Genomic DNA, 18310 nt, shown 5'->3' with positions numbered 1-18310 from the left:
AGAGCACCCTGACAGCCGACAACACATTGACCCGCTGTACCTGAACAGATGACAAGTCAACCTGCGTGTGCATGAAATAGGCCCATTTCTTTAGAGGACCGACCCAAATAGCTTTTGCTGGGCGTGTGTGCGGCCAACGCGCGATGACGCCAGGCTCAACAAGTCAATTATCGATAAGTGGATTTTGGCGGGGGTTTCCAGACGAGAGCTTTCCTACAACCCCGCTATGACATTCCGGTTCCTGGCGAAAAGAAAGACGTCCAGCTGGGACTACCTTGGCTACCCTGCCTTAACCCGTACCTCTACACATACCTTCTACTTACAGGAAACTCAACCTGCCCATCCTCGTCTACCATTCCTCATTCCGCAAAACCACATACCCGTTTCCCACGTTCATACACGTACACATTGCCCAGCATGGCCCGCAAGTTCTTCGTCGGTGGTAACTTCAAGATGTGAGCTCCCCCGCCCACCCGGACCCGGACGCAGACCCGGACTCGGACCTTGGGAGAAAAAGACGCAGACGAGGAGGTGACCAGCTACTGACGAGAGCCCCAGGAACGGGACTATCTCGTCCGTCAAGGAGATTGTCAACAACCTGAACAACGCCCAGCTTGACTCTAACACCGGTAAGCAGCTCGCCCTCCCTGCACCTCTACCCGTAGCCCTCCAGTTCGACTTACCCCCCGCCTGTTTCATGTCCGGACATGTCAAGACTTACACGCGTTGCTTCCCCCCCAAAACAGAGACCGTCATCGCGCCCCCGGCCCTCTACCTGCTCCTCGTCCGTGAGAACCTGAAGAAGGAGATCGGTGTGGCGGCGCAGAACGTCTACGACAAGCCCAACGGCGCCTTCACAGGCGAGATCAGCGTGTCGCAGCTGCAGGACAGCGGGATCGCGTGGACGATCCTGGGCCACTCGGAGCGGCGCACGATCCTGCGCGAGAGCGACGAGGTGGTGGCGTCCAAGACCAAGTACGCGTCGGACAACGGCGTCAGCGTCATCTGGTGCTGCGGCGAGTCGCTCGAGGAGCGCGAGGCGGGCAAGACGCTCGACGTCATCGCCGGCCAGCTGGCCGCGCTCAAGAAGCAGCTCGGCAGCGACTGGTCGCGCATCGTCGTCGCCTACGAGCCCATCTGGGCCATCGGCACCGGCAAGGTCGCCACCACCCAGCAGGCCCAGGAGGTCCACGCTAGCATCCGCGCCTGGCTCAAGAAGGAGGTCAGCGACAAGGCCGCCGACGAGACCCGCATCCTGTACGGCGGCAGCGTCAGCGAGAAGAACTGCAAGGACCTCAGCAAGGAAAAGGACATTGACGGGTTCCTGGTCGGCGGTGCCTCGCTGAAGCCTGCTTGTAAGTGTTTGCCCTCGGCTCCCGAGCCTCTCTTTGCATTCTTGAGGTTTGAAGCATGTTTACTGACCATGAGTTCAACAGTCGTCGACATCATCAACAGCAACTTATAAATGTGCAGCTCCTGTCTGGCGGACAGATGAGGACTCTGCAGTTTCCAATGCTATACGGACAACGGAAAAGGGGTATGGATCGGCGTGGGACTGGACCAAATGGATAGAATGACCAAACAAATAAATACCCTATCAAGAAACCCTCACTTGACGACCTTTTTTTCTGTGCCCTGGCGCCTCGACGTGCTTGCATGGACTGTGAAATGTAGAATTTGTCTGCGGATGATAGTGATGAGTATGCCATGAAGTTATATTTTCTCGAATTGTTCTATCCGGTTGTCATATGCCGCTGCGCTTGGCAACACAAGGCAATCAACCACCTTGGATTGGGTATGATACACGCGAGCTCAGTTGGCCCCGTAGATTTGTTGTACACTGATATACAGAGATCAATCAACCCCGTCTCTCGCCGTCCGCATCAACGATATAGACTTGTGCTCGTTCCTCCACCCTGCGCTTTCTCTCCAGTCTCCAACTCCACATCACATCAACCCGACAGCAACGCCTACACACCAAGACACGTAAGGGCCGAGAAGCACGGGCTCTTACACGGCCATGCCGTCGCCGTGGTAGGGGGACCAGACGCCCCTGACGCTCTCGTTGACGCTGGTGACGGGCTTGTTGACGCGCTTGACCTTGTCGCCGCTGGCGTCGCGCAGCAGCTCGGCCTTCTTGAGGATCTGCGAGGCCTCCATGTTCTTGACGCAGATGGACTTCTGCTTGCCGTTGATGTAGTGGCCGACCATGACGGGGTGCTTGCGCGGGCGCGGCGACACGGCGAACTCGATCTGCGGGTGGGCGGCCGCGAACCGCTGCAGGCCGTGCTTGATGAAGGCGCTGTTGGTTGTGGCCGTGGGGTCAGCAAAAAAAGCCCGGGTGCTACTGCTTTTCCCTCCTTGGGGAGATGCGCGGCGAATGGATAGATGTCTTACTTCATGCCCCTCGAGCTGCCCGAGTGGTCGCAGTAGTGGATGTCCATCCGCTTGCACTGGAGGATGAAGGCACCGAGGCCGTTCTGCATCATAGTGTCAGCGCTCCGTGGGACTGACAACGGCGGTCAAGCGTGTATGCAGCGTCGTACCTGGCTGGTGGACAGCTTTTCTATCGCCCTGATCGTCATCTTGTCTGTTGTGGGAGTGGTGGTGGAAAGCCGTGCCTCCGTCTGACCTCCTAGCAGGCCGATGGTCGAATGGTCGTATGTATCACGAATTTTTGGGAGCTGGTAATGCTCGGGTCGGGGCCCCTTCAATGCGCTAGACCGCTTGCGATTAGAAGCGCCGGGTCGGGGGTGTCCCAAGGCTGAGGCTCCCTGGGAGGGGGGGGGGGGGGGGACTTCCAGGCTGAGATGGCACAGATGGCACAGGTGGCACCAGGGGAGATTCCTTTAGCGGCTAATTGCCGGCTAAGGCTGGCTGGCTGGCCGGCCGAGACAGCAGCTGGCGGCCTGGGTGGCCTGGGAGACAGCCTGGAATGTGAACTGTAACATTTTCCTCCGTCGCAAAGCTCCCTGCCACCCCTGTCACCCTGTCGTCCCTGTCGTCCCTGTCGTTCCGTCGCCAAAAACGCGATCGAGTCGGCGTCGTCTCAGTCCGCACCACCTGGCGCCATCCACCACTTTTTCCCTCTCCATCACGGGCTGTCGTCGCGCCCGCTGTTGTTTCCATCCACCCATCCAATCGAGGGCTGACCCAACCTCGCCCTGTCATTCCTTTTCCGCTCCTCGCATCTCTCGCGGCCCCCCCGAACCCAGATCATGACGGACAAGCTCCCGCCCCAGCTCCTCGCGCTCTTCGCCCCTCGGCCGCCCCTTCGGTGGGTGCAACACGTCGACCAGGCCCCCGAGCAGCGCAGGACCGCCGGCATCGACTCCATCGCCGACTACCTGCCCGCCCTCAAGGCCTACAAGGACAACGACGGCTTCGTGCCCACCGAGAGCTGGCTGCAGAGGCGCGACCGCAAGAAGCTCGAGGCCAAGGCCGCCCGCGAGAAGCTGTTGACCGAGGGCCCCAAGGACTGTGCGTCTTCCTCATGTCCATATCCCCTTTCTGTTCCCCGTCGCCTGTTCGCTGGAGCTGCTTGCTAACTTGGTTCCCGCTACCCAGACAAGCCCGATGAGGACCCCAACATCCGTGGCGATGCCTTCAAGACCCTCGTCGTCGCCCGTCTGAGCTACGAGGCCAACGAGGGCGATCTGGAGAGAGAATTTGGTCGATTCGGCCCTATTGAGCGTGTACGTCTTTCCTCCCATTCGTCTTGCAAACTTTTGTCGTCAAACACGCAATGCTGATAGTGCCCCCTCGCAGATCCGCATCATCAAGGACACCCATGCCCACGAGAAGCCCAACAAGAAGAAGAAGCCCCACCGCGGCTATGCGTTCGTCGTGTTTGAGCGTGAGAAAGACATGAGAGGTAAATGCCACCACCGATTTTTCTCAAGAAAATGTTCACCGTGTCCCTCACCCGAGATCTGGCCCTCAAGCTTGCCTATCTCTTCCCCCTTCCCCCTCTCCCCTGTTCATTCTGTCCGCCGACTGAAGGTATGCTATCATTGGTAAGGATTTACTGACAATGGCACGTTGCTGCGCTCGTGAACAGCTGCTCTAGATGGCTGTGATGGTATCCGAATCAAGGACCGTCGTATCAAGGTCGACGTGGAGAGAGGCCGAACCGTCAAGGGCTGGAAGCCTCGTCGCCTCGGCGGTGGTCTCGGCGGCCGTGGCTACACTAAGGCTGTTGGCCCGCGCCCCAGCGGTCCCGGCGGTTTCGGCGGTGGGTTTGGAGGCCGTGACGGCTTCCGCGGCGGGTTCCAGGGCGGTCGAGGACGCGGAGGCTTCGGTGGTGGCCGCGGTGGTGACCGTGGCTTCGGGGGCAGAGGCGGCGGCTTTGGTGGGGGCCGCGACCGCGGCTTCGGCCAACAGAACGGCTATGGAGCACCTCCTCCTAATGCGCCTGCAGGACCTGGCTTCGGCGGCCGTGACCGCGACCGGGACCGCAACGGCCCCAGTGGTGGGTATGACCGTGGTGGTCGCTCATATGACGACAGATCCGGACGCGACGGCGGCAGATTCGGCGGCGATCGTGATCGACGAGGCGGAGGCGGCGGCGGTGGCAGCAATGCCAACTACGAACCCGTCCGTGGCGACCGCGACCGAGGCCGGGACTTCGACAGGCCCCGAGAGGATGACAGGTTCGACAGCCGCAAGCGTGGATTCGACGGAGGCTACGAGGACCCTCGCAAGCTGCGTCGCTACTAGACCAAGGCAAGACCTAAGCTGGGTCGTCTTGGCGGTGGGTATCTTGTGTCTACACACTCTCTCGCATCTACTGTATCCGTCTTTCCTTCTCCCTTTGGCCACCAAGGGTAAGCGGGTAAGATTATTTACAGCTGTCATCCAGCTCTGACTCGAATCGGTCACTTCTCCATCGAAATCGCCCTGAGCGCATCATCCACAGCGTCTCAGCGCCAACCCGTCATCCGCTATTGCCTAGGAGGCCCGCCCTGATACCCATTCACACATACACACATTCTACCGCCTGGCCAACCACTCCTTTCCGACGTCATAGTCGGTCTGTATCACCTCGTTTTGGACCCTGCGCCGTTCCTACCGATATCCCAGCCGAGTGTCATCAGGTTTGGTCAGGTAAACCGCACACATTTTTTTCTTCATGTACTCTATAACGGAAGCATCATAGGACAAGGAGTTGGGGCTTTTTCTTCGCAGCGCTGTTCACGCATGGCTACGCATTGAAGTGCAACCTCTCTCGGGAAGGTAAGGTCAGAGGTAAGGATTGTAATCACATACCTACTGACCATGGCGCCGCTGTGGCGCATGGGAGGGAAATGGAAGAAAGAAAAGTAATTTTAGCCCGAGTGTAATCGTTCAGTGATTCATAGCATTTTCTACCAGTGCAGGCAGAGCGCCTGGCCGTCAATTATCTGAGAGACGGCTTACGAATTGAGTTGATTGCCCCTTTTCTTCTTTGGATATCGAACCCAGTTCCACACAGCATCCATATGTGAAGACGAACTTCTACCTGGGTGATTGTTATGACACGTTCTGCGGATGGTCATGTTCTCGCCGCGCAGAGGACAGATAGATGGATGGATGGGCAGGCCAATTTGGGAAATGATTCAAATTCAAACCACCCTTTTTCCATGCCCTTCTACCGGAACGCCTGTGACCGGACCATAATGGTATCGTATCGCCCTATGCACATGAACAAGAAATCGCATCATCCTTCCTCCTCCTCACTCAGTTTTCGGTACGGGGCCCAGGTTCAGTGTCGGTCATACTGGCCCCTATAGGCCAGTCCCCCTATCCACAGGTGTGATACTCTCTTCCTCGCCACCCGGACACGGCACCGCCCGTAAATACCCGCCCGACACCTACACAGAGCACACCCACACAGAGAGAACATGTAGGACCTGAACGATCGGCATGCTGTCTCCCTCTAGTTCTCGTCGGCGTCGGCCACGTCCACGACCGTGACCTCGCCGGTGGCCGCGCTCCAGTAGGCGCGGACGTGGACGGCGAACTGGCTCATGCAGACGCTGAACAGCTTGAGCAGGCGGGTCTGGCGCGAGTCGAGCACGTCGCCCTCGCGGCAGACGACGTAGCCCTCGCCGGACCCGTCCTCCTCGCCCAGCACGATGCGGCCGCGGACCATGCGGGTGGGCACGCCCAGGCGGCGCAGCTCGGGCTCCAGCGTGTGGCCCAGCGGCACGTCGTGCTCGGCGGGGATCTCGCCGCCCATGGACATGACGTGGCCCGCGGGGATGGTGAAGCCCCGGCTCGCCTCGGTGCCGGCCCGCGCGAAGTCGACCGCCGACAGCGACGAAAGGTACGACTGCACGTCCGCCGGCGCCCGGTTCGTCAGCAGCAGGCCCACGGACCCCGACAGGTGCGGCGCCAGCTGGTCGATGTTGTCGGCGACGGCCTCCTCGGGGGTCTTGCCGAGGGCGCGGGACATGAGGGTCGTCTTTCCGAGGAAGATTCTGCAGGGGAGGACGGGGCTGGTTAGTCTTTTCGCTCTCGAAGTTTTATTCTTGGTCCCCTCCCCCGCCTGCTGCTCTCTAACCCTCGGGCAACAAACAGCAAGGGAGAGGCGGGGGAGTGAGCGAGTGAGTGAGTGGCGGAGAAGACGTACCGGCTATCGGACAGCTCCTGGCGGACCTCCTGGATGTGCGTGTTGCGCGTGTTCTCCATGCTGATGACAAAGACGTGCTGGTACTCGGGGACGGCCTCGCGGATGGTCTCGAACAGGCGGTCCTTGTGCTCGCGCGTCTTCTTGGCCACCTGGGTCATGTGGACCACTCTGTTGCGCTTGGACTTGGGCATCTTGGGCGGCTGTGTGTGTAGGTAGAACCTCTTGTCCTGTGCGAACTCGCTCCCTTTTTCCTATATGCCCGGACCCGAATCGAGCTGGGGTATCTCTGTCGTCGTGAGAAGAGCGAGGAGCTGTGTGTTCTGGTTGTGCTGGTCCGGCGGGTTGGAGTCGGAGCGACCACGTCGAATATCGAATTGCTGCTAATCGATAAAGGAAATCCGAACTTTTTTTTCTTCCTCCCGTAGGACCCTCGCCCAAGAAAAAAAAGCTGCGGGCGGTCAGCCAGCCAGCCAGCGGGTGGTCCTTTTCTCCCCCGCGCTAAAGGCGGACTGCCAGGGATCCCCTAAGTCTGGCCCAATCAGCGGCCGGCTGGGTTGGCTAGGGACTGCTACAGGCGGCTCAGCGGTCGAAGGAAAGACCGATCCGCCTATCTTATCGCTATCGAGACGGCCCAGCTCCCCCATTCGCTGGGCCGCTGGGCCGCTGGAGCCCGGGTGCCCCGTACGTGTAGCTTTCGGTTAGCTTCTGATGAAAAGAGTTCGAAGCTGGACCTCGCAATACATCACCAGAAAGCTCCGTGAAGTCGACATTTTCCTCCAAAGCAACAAAAACACACGACGACGACGCACAGTCCCGACGACACAGAGACTCCTATAGACTTGATCAATTACCCGTTGATTCCTTTTATTCTCTCTACAAACCAATCAAGATGGATGGCATGGGGTAAGACACCCCCCGTCTGGTTCCTAGCACCGATGACAGAAGGCGCCATGAGAGGCTAACCAGACCGCACGACTTGCAGACTCACAGCCAACGAGCAGCGCGAGCTCGAGCAGCGCCTGCAGAAGCGCCAGATGAAGGACTTCATGGGCGTACGTATCCTCCACCGCCCTCCCCCTTGCCTTGCCTCCGCGGTCTGCAGGGCCTCACGTCTCGTCACGTCTCCCTCGCCCTCTTTCCCCCCGACGCCGAAAAGAGACAGAACAAGCAAGAAAGACTGACACGGAAGACCCTGCGTAGCTCTTCGGCAACCTCGTCGACCACTGCTTCGTCTCGTGCATCGACGACTTCACCTCCAAGTCGCTGTCCAACCGCGAGACGGGCTGCATCACGCGCTGCGTCCAGAAGCAGATGGCCCAGTCCCAGCGCCTGAGCGAGCGCTTCGCCGAGCACAACGCCCAGCTCGGCGCCCAGCAGGGCCAGCGATAAACAAAGAAGAGAACAATAAGGAGAGGGGGGGGACCCAAAAAAACCCAAACCCCCCAATCGTGTCGAGAGGCAAGGACGGGTCCGGGGCGCGGGTTGTTTATGGGTGTCGCATAACCCGTGCCGAATTGGATCAGACAGAGGGCTGTCCTGATCCGTGGCGTGCTGTTGTGTTGTGTTGTGTATAATCAGTCTCCAGCGGCAGACGCTCGCTGGCTGTAACATTTTCTCGAGAAGGGTGTGCATCAAGGGGAAGCGAATCTTCCTCCCAAAGTTCACTCCCCGTCGCACTGACGGGCTGGTGCCACGGGGGACCTCGTCGGGCCTCGTGTGTACGTGTAATGTAGGATGGATGGACGGGGTTGGCATCTAGGCTCTCCAGGGGGCGAGAGGGCTCCTCGGAATACACAAAAATTTCAACTCTGTTTATGATCACAAGCACACGTTGCTCCTGTCACTTCCGTAAATGGGGAACTGCCCGCATTGCCTGAATTACATCGCCGTACTTTTTTTTCTTGCTTGCTATCTCGGTCCCACGCAGTCTCGACGCCTCAACTCCGCCATACCTCTCTAGCCTAGCCACTGGTTGTCACACAAGATCGCTTGGCTGATGACGCAGTCGCATTACTGTCTACCACCCAAAAGCTCATGCTGTACTAATCCAACCGTATTTCTCTCCGCACCCGCACCCCTTCTCCCTCCCCTCCAATCTTCCCCATTGGCCCTCTTTCCCCGAAGTTACTCGGTATCCTCCGCCAGCACGACCTTGACCCCCTCCAGCATATCGACGACCTTCTCCTCGAGGCGGCTCTCGCAGCCCCTGGCGGCGGCGGCGGGGCCGGGCCGGCTGGCCTTCCACTCGGCCTCGCGCTGGCCGAGGGGCACGAGGCGCTCGCGCAGGATCTTGCGGCTGCCGAGCCAGAACTCGACGTTCTCGAGGGCGCCGGCGGCGTCCCACTCGACGGTGGGGATGTCGCGGACGTTCTGCGCGCGGAACGCGCCCAGCACGCGCGTCAGCAGCGCCAGGTCGTGGATCTCGCCCACCGACAGGAGCGTCACGTAGGCGCTCTTGCTGCGCGCCGTCTGCGTGCGGCTCGCCCCGGGCGCCTCGAACCGCTCCACGCTGGCGGCCACCAGGCCCGGGAACTGGTTCAGCACGTACGCGACCTCGGGCGCGATCGTCTGGCCGAGCGCCGTCAGGATGTTGAGCAGCAGCGGCACAATGGCCTTGGCCCATATGGCGTAGCATCGCTGGGGTCCCACAGCCTCGGCAAAGGGAGAGACGTTGGCTTGGTTGAGGTGCTTGACCAAGCTGGCCGAGGTGAGGTGGTTGAGTAGGCCGTCGCAGGCGAGTTGCTCAGCCACGAGGGGGAGGGCGGAGAGCTCTAGGAGGAAGAGCAATGACAGTTCGCCGTAGATCGGATCGCCCTTCTCGGCGAGCTTATCGGCCCAGGAGTACAACGACACGGCCACGTGCACTGCGTCGTGGGCGGCCATGATGTTCACAATCTGCGTTTGGCTTTGGTTGATTCCCGGGATGCTGAGGCAAGTCTGCAGTATCGCGTTGATGATTGCGAGATCGTCTGGGAAGACAGACCCTTCTGCATCATGAATGAGCGATACCAGGGTGCGGAAGCCCCTGGCTACCACGCGGTCCAATATGCCCAGCACTGTCTGGGATACGCTTGCTGACGAATCATTGATTACGCGCTTCTGCGAAGCCGTCCTGGCATCCAACGAGGACGCCTTGACCTGCGCCCGCAGGGTGACATACAACAGCTTGAGGAGAGTTCGGTAGAGCGGAAGGCTGTCGGCGCTGTAGGGCTCTTCCACGGTGCTTACAGTTGCCCATAAAGCGTTCAGCAGCTGCGCGACGTCCCCTGCTGACGGTGTGTTGTCGACAACGCGTTGGACAAGCATCAGGGCGAGGTTCACGCGGGACTCGGTAAGTCTCTCAAAGATCTGTTCGTGCCCTTGCATTGCTTGGTTGGCTTCAAGGCACTGCTCAGCGACCTGGAGGGACTGCTTCTTGAGAGTATCGTTCTTGGGAAGGCAATTGCTCAGTTCCAAAAGAAGGAACTCCCAGGCATGGAAGAGTGCCTAGCCAGGGTCAGTACATGTCAACGCATTATCGGCAGAGAAAGACTTACTATTTGGGCGTCTACGAGTGAGAGATTCGCATTAGCCTTCTGCATCTCACTCTTGAAGCCATTGTTCTTGATGCCTGTCCACCCAGAATCGAATTGGAGCATCTGGTCCGCAAGGCTCAGGGCGTAGTAGTACTCGTTCCCTAGCGAGCGAGGCTCCAAAAGTGTTCGCTTGAAGTTGTCGAGCTTGCAGCTAGGCCATTGGTTGCTGAAATTCTTGGCAAAGTTGGCATGAAGAGAACTGTTATATCCTGAGACCACGACTCCGTCCCTCAGGAAGTAGTCCAAGTCTTGGGCAAGATCCTTTGCCAGCGAATCAGCTTGCCCGGTTTGACGCAGGTGGAATAGTTGCATGGCAAATGTCTCGGCAATGTATGCTGCAATACGCGCCTCTTCGCAAGCTTGGAGAGTGTTCGTTTTCACAGTGATGCTAGACGCCTTCAGCTCCTTGACATACTTTCGCAGTCCTGACAGGAAATTCGTATTCTTCTGCAGGTTGAAGATAGTCCAGGGCCAATAATTCTGGGCTGATGTTATGAAATCGAGGATCGACAATGCTTCGCTAGCAGGTAATGTGGAGATGGAAGAAAGCCTGTCGAGGGCAGACGTGAGGACGGAATCCGGCGACGCCTGTGACGCCTTGTCGTGTCCTTTCCTAACGTCGCGTGGAGTTTTGCCAGTAAGTAAGCAATTAGCCATCCACTGCTGTCTATTCCGCACGATGGTTGAGAAGAAACGCCACACGATGCTGACTTCCTCGGCTTGGTCAAAGGGCCGGTCCAGTGTTGAAAGAAGTTGTAGGAAAGCTCTCGAGGTCTGAGGTCCAAGGTATCCTAGTAGTGACGGCGGCTCGCCAGGTGCTTTCCCAGCGCTGACGACTAGCGCCTCCAGGAGTGATATCGCTTCTCCCCTGAAGCCTTCGTTGGCCGCGCACACCCTTGCGACGAACGGTGATGCTTTGAAGAGCTGTAATTCTATAGTGGTAGATGATTGATCAAAGAAGTTCGCCACTCTGACCAACATCGTTGCAAGTTGCAGTACAGCGCTGGTCCTGTCGCTGAGTGCCTTCAGACTATTGGTGTACACTGTCGTTGGCGGCCAGTGGACAGCTACGACCAACGTAGATAGAAGTGGTTGAATTCGTAAGCTGCCAGCGGCGGGTGCCAGGAAGCTGTCGATTATGTACTTCGCTGCTGCTTCCAAAGGTGCAGCCAGCTTTTTCTTGCTGGAAATATCGTCCATGGTATATGTGTAGAGTATGAATTTGTTCATGATTGGAACAAGGTCGCGAATCAACACAGTTCGTTGGAGCTCGGACGGAAACCTCCAGGTAGATGAGCTCTCCAGGATATCAATTGACGCCTGCGAGATCGACAACGTGACCATGGAAACGAGCTTGTCAGACACGCCGAGCCAGAGGTTTTCGCTCGTCTTTTGTCGTGACGTAGACTTTGCAGTTGTTTTCCTCTGGACAGAGCTACTCATAGCACTATCTACGAGGTCTGCGAGGAAATGCACTGCGGTAGCCAGGATATCGAATTGCTGTTGTGAAAGCTCCAAGGTGCCGACGAGGCGTGAAAGTCGCCCCCCTCTGGAGTCGGTGCTTAGTATAGCGCAACGACCAATGTATGACCACACTCGACCCGGACAAAGCGCTAGAACGGCGTCCAAGAACTGGAGAGATGCTGTCACCACAGCGAGCATGGAGTTGTCGGAATCGTTCTCCAGGTAAACATCTAGTATGTCACACACAACAGATATGATGTCCTTTGTCCTGGGTAGAGCCCGACTTGCCTCAGCTATGATAGCAAGTCCTGCTTCTGACGCATCTGTACCAGAGCTCAACTTGGAGGCTTTTAGTGTCTCTGCTCGGACCAGTATCGCAAGGAGGGAAATCGTGTCCGCCAACTCGTCGTCATTCAGTCCTCCAAGTTCCAAACGGTAGTTGTTCGAGTTGAGACTAGTTTCCAACCGTTTTCCCAGCAGGGCCAAAGCCGAATGCTCATACTCCAACTGGACCACTCGACCCGAGTCAACAACAAAACGACCTAAAGTCCCTTGGGGAATTACAAATAACTCCTCATCGGTGGAAATGCGTTTCCGATTCGAGATGACCTCGAAAAGAGGAAAGTCTTCCAGGAGGCGTAGCGAATTCGAGTTCTCCTCTTCGTGTGCAAGTTCGTAGTCATTGAAATGTGTAGGTAGTTCGAAGGTGAGACTCGGGGTTTTCTGGAGTAGCTTGAGGATGAAGTCGTGGTTAGGCTCAGACCCATGGGTCGAAAGGGCTAGAACCCGGCACAAGCTCACGTAGGGCGTGAACTCGTAGGGGAAGCGATTAAAGGCCTCGAAGAGAAATCCGTCAAGCGTGGCAGAATCGTTTAGTGTCCGAGAGACTACATCGTCCCTGGGCAAGACGTGCGTGGGCTTTGCAAGTTGCCAGTATCCGTCGCCACCGGAGAGCAGTGCTAGTAAGGCAAGAATCGGATCTTCCTTGTACCCTACGAATGGGTATGTAGCTTTCAAAAGACCAATCAAAGCTAGCCTCATCCGCGAGCCCACAGAGGGTGCAAAAATGGCGCCATCGGACGAACCGAGACAGCGAGCCATCTCGGTAAGCATATCGTATACCAAACCGTCGCTGAGAGCAGCAGCGGCGATCATCTGTGCCGGCTGGATATCGCGCTCCATAGAGGTGTTGGCCAAGAAGTCGTCGTACCCAGTTTTGTCTATGGTTGTAATGCTACCCGCAGAATTCCTCCGGCCAGCACCTGGTATCATTTGCGTGCCGGAGTCGTAAGTCTCGATGGCCTTCTGGTTTTGAATAGCATCTCGCTGCTCGGCTCGTTGCTGATACGATGACCACATTCCGTGCAAGACTGGCACCCAGGCAAAAGCCACAGGCCACGCGGAGGCGATATTCCTGTCGGCGGCACTGAACAAAACGTCATGGACGAGAAGAAGGGCGTCCGAGGAGCCAACATATTCTGTGCTGTTGTCGATCTCGACGTCCCCGTGGAAGTAGCGCAGGGTTCTCGGCAGGTTCAGGAGCGTCAACGAAATGACACAGACGAGGCATTGCACGGGCGGAATAAGCGGGCCAAGTGCTTCATAGCGGTTGATGGAGTCGAGGAACGCGGTGTCACCGACAAATTGGAACCACTGCTTCAACAGGTCAGCCGGCACCAGGACCTGGCCCGACAGATCGAGCAGTTGGAAAGCCACAGTCATGGCATGGATGGCTTCGGTGAGAAACGTCTTCATCCACTCGTTCTGCATGTCATCGTCCTGAAGCACCGTGTCCTCGACAACGGAGGCGATATCCTCGCAGCTTTTTACGCTGTCGGTGGTCAAGGTGAAGTACTGAGCTACCAGGGCGTGATACGTCTTGGCGGGGGCCTCGGCGCTCGGGGTCTGCGAGGTGAGGCCGTATGCCTCCAGGAAGGATGCTCGGATCTTGGTGGTGGCCGCATTGGCTGGGCAGGACGGCAATTGCTCATGTAGCATCAGGGTGAACAGATAGTCGGTAGTCATGGCGAAATATCGTCGCTCAGCGAGGTACGTGTGGAATATGCGCAGCCTCCGCACCTCCTCCTTCTCAAAGTCAGCCTGCAGCTCGATGGCATCGCGCGTAGCAGCCAGATTCAGGCCGGGGAGGATATTCGAGGTCTGGGCGTGGGTCGCGCCGGCGGCTTCTTGTAGGTTGGCGACATCCTGCGTGGAGATAGGCCCAGTCAACTGGCTGCGGGCGCGCGACTGGAACTCGACAACCACGATTCGGAGGGCGGCCAGCGAGTTTATACGGGCATTCTTGCTCAGCCAGAGTGCGTCCGCCTTGATCGTCTTGATGTCGTACTTGTCGTTGGGGGTGGGCGTGACCTGGACGGCAGACGTGCGGGTTTCGAAGGCCTGCTTGTGGGGATCGCTGCTGCCAGTGCTCTCGAAGACGGTGCCAGGCTTGGTGAAGAAGGCCTGGACGGTAGGGTTGGTAAGGAAGTCGACGATAGCTTGGCTACTCTGGCGATGGCCGGTCGTGTCTGCCAGGGCCGCAGCCACGAGCCTCCATGACCTGCAGAGATCGAGGGGTCAGTCGAGCGGCACCTCAGCAAACAAGGGGCCTTTCATGGCCTATGGCCTATGGACCTACAGTACGGCCGTGTCGCCCTTGAGGCAAGGCTCGAGGTCGGGCAGGTAGACCTTGTCAGCTAGCGTAGGTGCCATTGCAGGTGACTGCCGGCAATGCGCATAGCCTTATGCATCAAAATCGTGAAAAGACCATGTGCGCCGGCGTGTTTGCTGCTGCGTCTCGTGAAAGGGCGGGTCAGGGTCGGAGCTCGACGCGCAGCTTTGTTCGGCGTTGCAGTGCGAGACGGGAGGCGTTGGCAGCAGACTGGTGATGATCCAATGGCGGGCGCGCGCAAGGCAAAAAGTCAACAATCTTTCTTTGCAGGCGTCGAAGCAACAGCGCCGCCGGCCCAAGCTTCACTGTGGCCGCCCAGCAGCAAGCCTGGCAAGCTAGGGGGCTAGCTGATTACTCAGTACCTAGGTAGGTACGTCGGTAGCGCACTCAGGCACAGATATTCCACTAGAGGGGCTTCGGTCTAGCGCGCTTCGGCGTGCCAGGGAACAGGGCCACCTGCCGCAAAAAGCCCTGCAGCAGCGAAGAACCCCGTTTACACCCAATCACGAAGCATCGCTTCTCAGCCTCATCCATGGTCCAGCGATCCTCCAGGGCTCACGGCCACCGGGCCCCCAGGGAGGACAGGCTAGTGCTCACCTCTGCCGCCTGGTGATTGGTGGGGTGACTCAAGCCTCTCACCGCCCGCGCCCTAACAACGCAGTGCCTGTAGCGGCGGGGCCGGAGTCGCTGGCCCAGGCCGTTGACGCCGCATTTTCTGCCGCCTGCCACGATGCCGCTCAAGCTGATCTCATCTCAGAAATTGTGTGAATGCCCACGCTGTTCTTCTGTGCTGACTAGAGATTTATTCATATCCAGCTTTCCCTGACTGCAAAAGGGCGGTCCTACCGGGTCGTCGCCTGCTCTGCCATTTCCCACTGTCCTCTGGTCTTGCACAATTGCTACAGCAGAACGATTTCGCCATGGCTGCCCTGGATCTCATCGACCACTCACCCCACCATCCAGACCCGTCGCCACCAGTCGCAACGGCCTCCAACCTCGTTCTGATCGACAACTACGACTCCTTCACCTGGAATGTCTACCAGTATCTCGTAGTCGAAGGCGCCCAATGCACCGTCTACAGGAATGACCAGATCACCCTCGACGAGCTCATCGCCAAGAAGCCTACACAATTAGTCATAAGCCCTGGCCCGGGCCATCCCGAGACCGACTCCGGTATCAGTCGTGATGCAATCCGCCACTTTGCCGGCAAGATTCCCATCTTTGGCGTCTGCATGGGACAGTAAGCTCTGCATCTCATACCCCGTTATCTGTAGATGATATCCCCTGCTAAAACGGCTGCCTTAGACAATGCATTTTCGATGTCTATGGCGGCTCTGTCGAGTTTGCTGGAGAGATTCTGCATGGCAAGACATCCCCTCTGACTCACGACAATAAGGGCGTCTACGCCAAAATGGCACAGGGTCTCCCTGTTACTAGATACCACTCACTTGCTGGGACACATGTCACTCTCCCAGAGTCCCTGGAGGTCACCTCCTGGATCCCCAAGGACGATGGCTCCAAGGGCGTAATCATGGGTGTCCGCCACAAGGAGTACACCATCGAGGGTGTGCAGTTCCACCCGGAGAGCATCCTGTCGGCCGATGGGCGCATCATGATCAAGAACTTTCTGCACATGCAAGGTGGCACTTGGGCTGAGAACGAGCGTCTCCAAAAGGTCTCCCAGACCAATGGCACGACGACGACGACGACGACGACACCACCCACGAAGCCCAAGAACAACATCCTGCAGCAAATTTATGCAAAGCGGAAGGAGGCCGTCGCTGTTCAGAAGCAGATCCCCTCTCAACGCCCCCAGGACCTACAGGCAGCATATGATCTCAACGCCGCACCCCCACAGATTCCATTCGTAGACAGGTTGCGCCAAAGCCCCTTTGATATATCCCTCATGGCTGAGATCAAGAGAGGTTCTCCGTCCAAGGGTGTCTTTGCCATGGACATCAGCGCTCCAACTCAAGCCAAGAAGTACGCACTGGCTGGTGCTAGTGTTATCTCCGTCTTGACTGAACCTGACTGGTTCAAGGGTAGTATCGAAGACCTCCGTGCAGTAAGGCAGGTCTTGAACGGCATGCCTAACCGCCCGGCCATCCTCCGCAAGGAGTTTATCTTTGAGGAGTACCAGATTCTTGAGGCTAGATTGGCCGGTGCAGATACCGTCTTGCTAATCGTCAAGATGCTTGACGTGGAGCTGCTGACGAGGCTTTACAAGTACTCACAGTCTCTTGGTATGGAACCTCTTGTTGAAGTGCAGAATGCCGAAGAGATGAAGATAGCGGTTGAGCTCGGCTCGCAAGCCATTGGTGTCAACAACCGCAACCTCGAATCGTTTGAAGTAGATCTGAGCACGACCAGCCGTTTGCGCAGTCTAGTCCCCAAGGAGACCATCATCTGTGCACTCAGTGGCATCAATACCCACGACGATGTGGTTGCGAACCACAAGGATGGCGTAAATGCTGTTTTGGTCGGCGAGGCCATCATGCGCGCCCCCGATGCATCCGAATTCATTCAACAACTATGCGCCGGCAAGGTTACACCCAAGCCAAAGACTACTGAACCTTTCCTGGTCAAGATTTGTGGAACACGTACACCAGAAGCTGCTCTGGCTGCCGCTGAGGCTGGCGCAGATCTGATTGGCATGATCCTCGTTCCAAACCGAAAACGCACAGTCTCTGACGAAGCTGCAACGGCTATATCGAAGGCCATACATGGTTTCTCGAGACCGGCTACCAATACTAAAACCAATATTGATAAGACCATTGCCAGCGACTTTTTCGCATCCGCAAGCCAAAAAGTCACCGCTCAAGGATGCACGCGCCCTCTCCTCGTTGGAGTATTCCTCGATCAGCCCTTGGAAGAAGTTCTCGAATTGCAGAAAAGGTACAATCTTGACATTGTACAACTTCATGGCAATGAGCCAGTGGAGTGGGCAACCTCTATCCCTGTTCCCGTTATTCACAAGTTCGTCCCAGGCGATGCCGGGATCGGAGCAAGGGGCTACCATGCTGTCCCATTACTCGACTCGGGGTCGGGGTCCGGAAAACTTCTGGACTCGGTCGATATCAAGGCTGAGTTGGCAAAGGATGGTGAGCTGCGCATCGTCCTTGCCGGAGGCCTGAACCCTTCCAACGTGGCTGAGGCTGTCAACGGCTTGGGCTCAGAGGCTTCTCAGGTTGTTGCCATTGATGTCAGCAGCGGTGTTGAAGTTGATGGAGCACAGGACATCGCTACGATACAAAATTTTATCGCAACTGTAAAGAAACTGCGGTGACGTTTGACGACATTATGAGGCAATTTTGGTATATTCCAGGAGTGCCAAACTGCAACGACGGACATACCATGGTAGAGGAAAATCTTGATGTCGCTTCCGGGGAAAAGAGGACGTTAGAAGAAATAAATCAATGCGAAGACTTTCAACAGTCCTCTACAGCTACGCCTTCTCTTGCAATCGTCAGTGTCGCTTTGGCTCACATCGAAGCTGCTATATCTTTCGAATAAGCGTGGCTAATGTCAGCCCTATTGTATGATAACAAAGGGACTTTCACTCCGGTAGCCCGGTTGATAGCAATGGCATCATTAAGTATGTTGATTATACCTCGTGGAGATCGACTCAACCACAGCCGAAATCGGCCCTCCTTCACGAGCCTCACAGTTACATAGTGTGCATAAAGCTCGTATACTTATCGGCTAACCCGAATCGGTATAGAAATGCCCAAATATGTCACATATCGCCCACGGGAGCTCTAAAGTTCCTCTCCTTCACCATGAAGTGGCTGGATGGAAGCGACCAAACCTTCAGGTGCGCCTCTTTTGATACGTCCGCCCTATAGATATAGCTCGTTGAGCTAGTTACTCCCAAACGATTGGACCATGACCTCATGGTGCACTACCGAAACACCATCCGAGTTAGTCAGCTGAGGAGGCGGCGATATCCACAACTCAACTCCACTTCCCAACCCAAAAGATAAGCGG

At 57.2% G+C, this 18310-nt stretch overlaps 7 protein-coding genes across 7 annotated transcripts; 4 read left to right on the top strand and 3 right to left on the bottom strand.

Annotated features, from left to right (window-relative positions):
- Window positions 1-417: 417 nt before the first annotated feature.
- On the top strand, window positions 418-1465 carry JN550_005397 (uncharacterized protein; the record flags this gene model as incomplete). Its single annotated transcript, XM_049317020.1, has 3 exons — window positions 418-455; window positions 559-1355; window positions 1437-1465. The coding sequence occupies 3 exons, from the start codon at window positions 418-420 to the stop codon at window positions 1463-1465; spliced, it is 864 nt and encodes a 287-aa protein (XP_049172813.1).
- Window positions 1466-2010: 545 nt separating this feature from the next.
- JN550_005396 (uncharacterized protein) lies at window positions 2011-2585 on the bottom strand (the record flags this gene model as incomplete). Its single annotated transcript, XM_049317019.1, has 3 exons — window positions 2011-2302; window positions 2398-2480; window positions 2547-2585. 3 exons carry the CDS (start codon window positions 2583-2585, stop codon window positions 2011-2013), a joined length of 414 nt encoding a protein of 137 aa, XP_049172812.1.
- Window positions 2586-3218: 633 nt separating this feature from the next.
- On the top strand, window positions 3219-4719 carry JN550_005395 (uncharacterized protein; the record flags this gene model as incomplete). The annotated part of the gene is made up of 4 exons (XM_049317018.1): window positions 3219-3480; window positions 3568-3695; window positions 3769-3874; window positions 4061-4719. 4 exons carry the CDS (start codon window positions 3219-3221, stop codon window positions 4717-4719), a joined length of 1155 nt encoding a protein of 384 aa, XP_049172811.1.
- Window positions 4720-5917: 1198 nt separating this feature from the next.
- JN550_005394 (uncharacterized protein) lies at window positions 5918-6804 on the bottom strand (the record flags this gene model as incomplete). Its single annotated transcript, XM_049317017.1, has 2 exons — window positions 5918-6461; window positions 6614-6804. The coding sequence occupies 2 exons, from the start codon at window positions 6802-6804 to the stop codon at window positions 5918-5920; spliced, it is 735 nt and encodes a 244-aa protein (XP_049172810.1).
- Window positions 6805-7502: 698 nt separating this feature from the next.
- JN550_005393 (uncharacterized protein) lies at window positions 7503-8002 on the top strand (the record flags this gene model as incomplete). The annotated part of the gene is made up of 3 exons (XM_049317016.1): window positions 7503-7516; window positions 7596-7665; window positions 7814-8002. The coding sequence occupies 3 exons, from the start codon at window positions 7503-7505 to the stop codon at window positions 8000-8002; spliced, it is 273 nt and encodes a 90-aa protein (XP_049172809.1).
- Window positions 8003-8737: 735 nt separating this feature from the next.
- Window positions 8738-14364, bottom strand: JN550_005392 (uncharacterized protein; the record flags this gene model as incomplete). Its single annotated transcript, XM_049317014.1, has 3 exons — window positions 8738-10099; window positions 10150-14212; window positions 14291-14364. 3 exons carry the CDS (start codon window positions 14362-14364, stop codon window positions 8738-8740), a joined length of 5499 nt encoding a protein of 1832 aa, XP_049172808.1.
- Window positions 14365-15243: 879 nt separating this feature from the next.
- On the top strand, window positions 15244-17609 carry JN550_005391 (uncharacterized protein; the record flags this gene model as incomplete). Its single annotated transcript, XM_049317013.1, has 2 exons — window positions 15244-15563; window positions 15629-17609. 2 exons carry the CDS (start codon window positions 15244-15246, stop codon window positions 17607-17609), a joined length of 2301 nt encoding a protein of 766 aa, XP_049172807.1.
- Between the last annotated feature and the right edge of the window lie 701 nt (window positions 17610-18310).

The sequence above is a fragment of the Neoarthrinium moseri genome (assembly GCF_022829205.1).
Source record: "Neoarthrinium moseri strain CBS 164.80 chromosome Unknown scaffold16_Wmoseri_CBS_16480, whole genome shotgun sequence".
NCBI classification, from domain to species: domain Eukaryota; kingdom Fungi; phylum Ascomycota; class Sordariomycetes; order Amphisphaeriales; family Apiosporaceae; genus Neoarthrinium; species Neoarthrinium moseri.
This window is presented reverse-complemented; position numbering and strand designations above follow the sequence as displayed.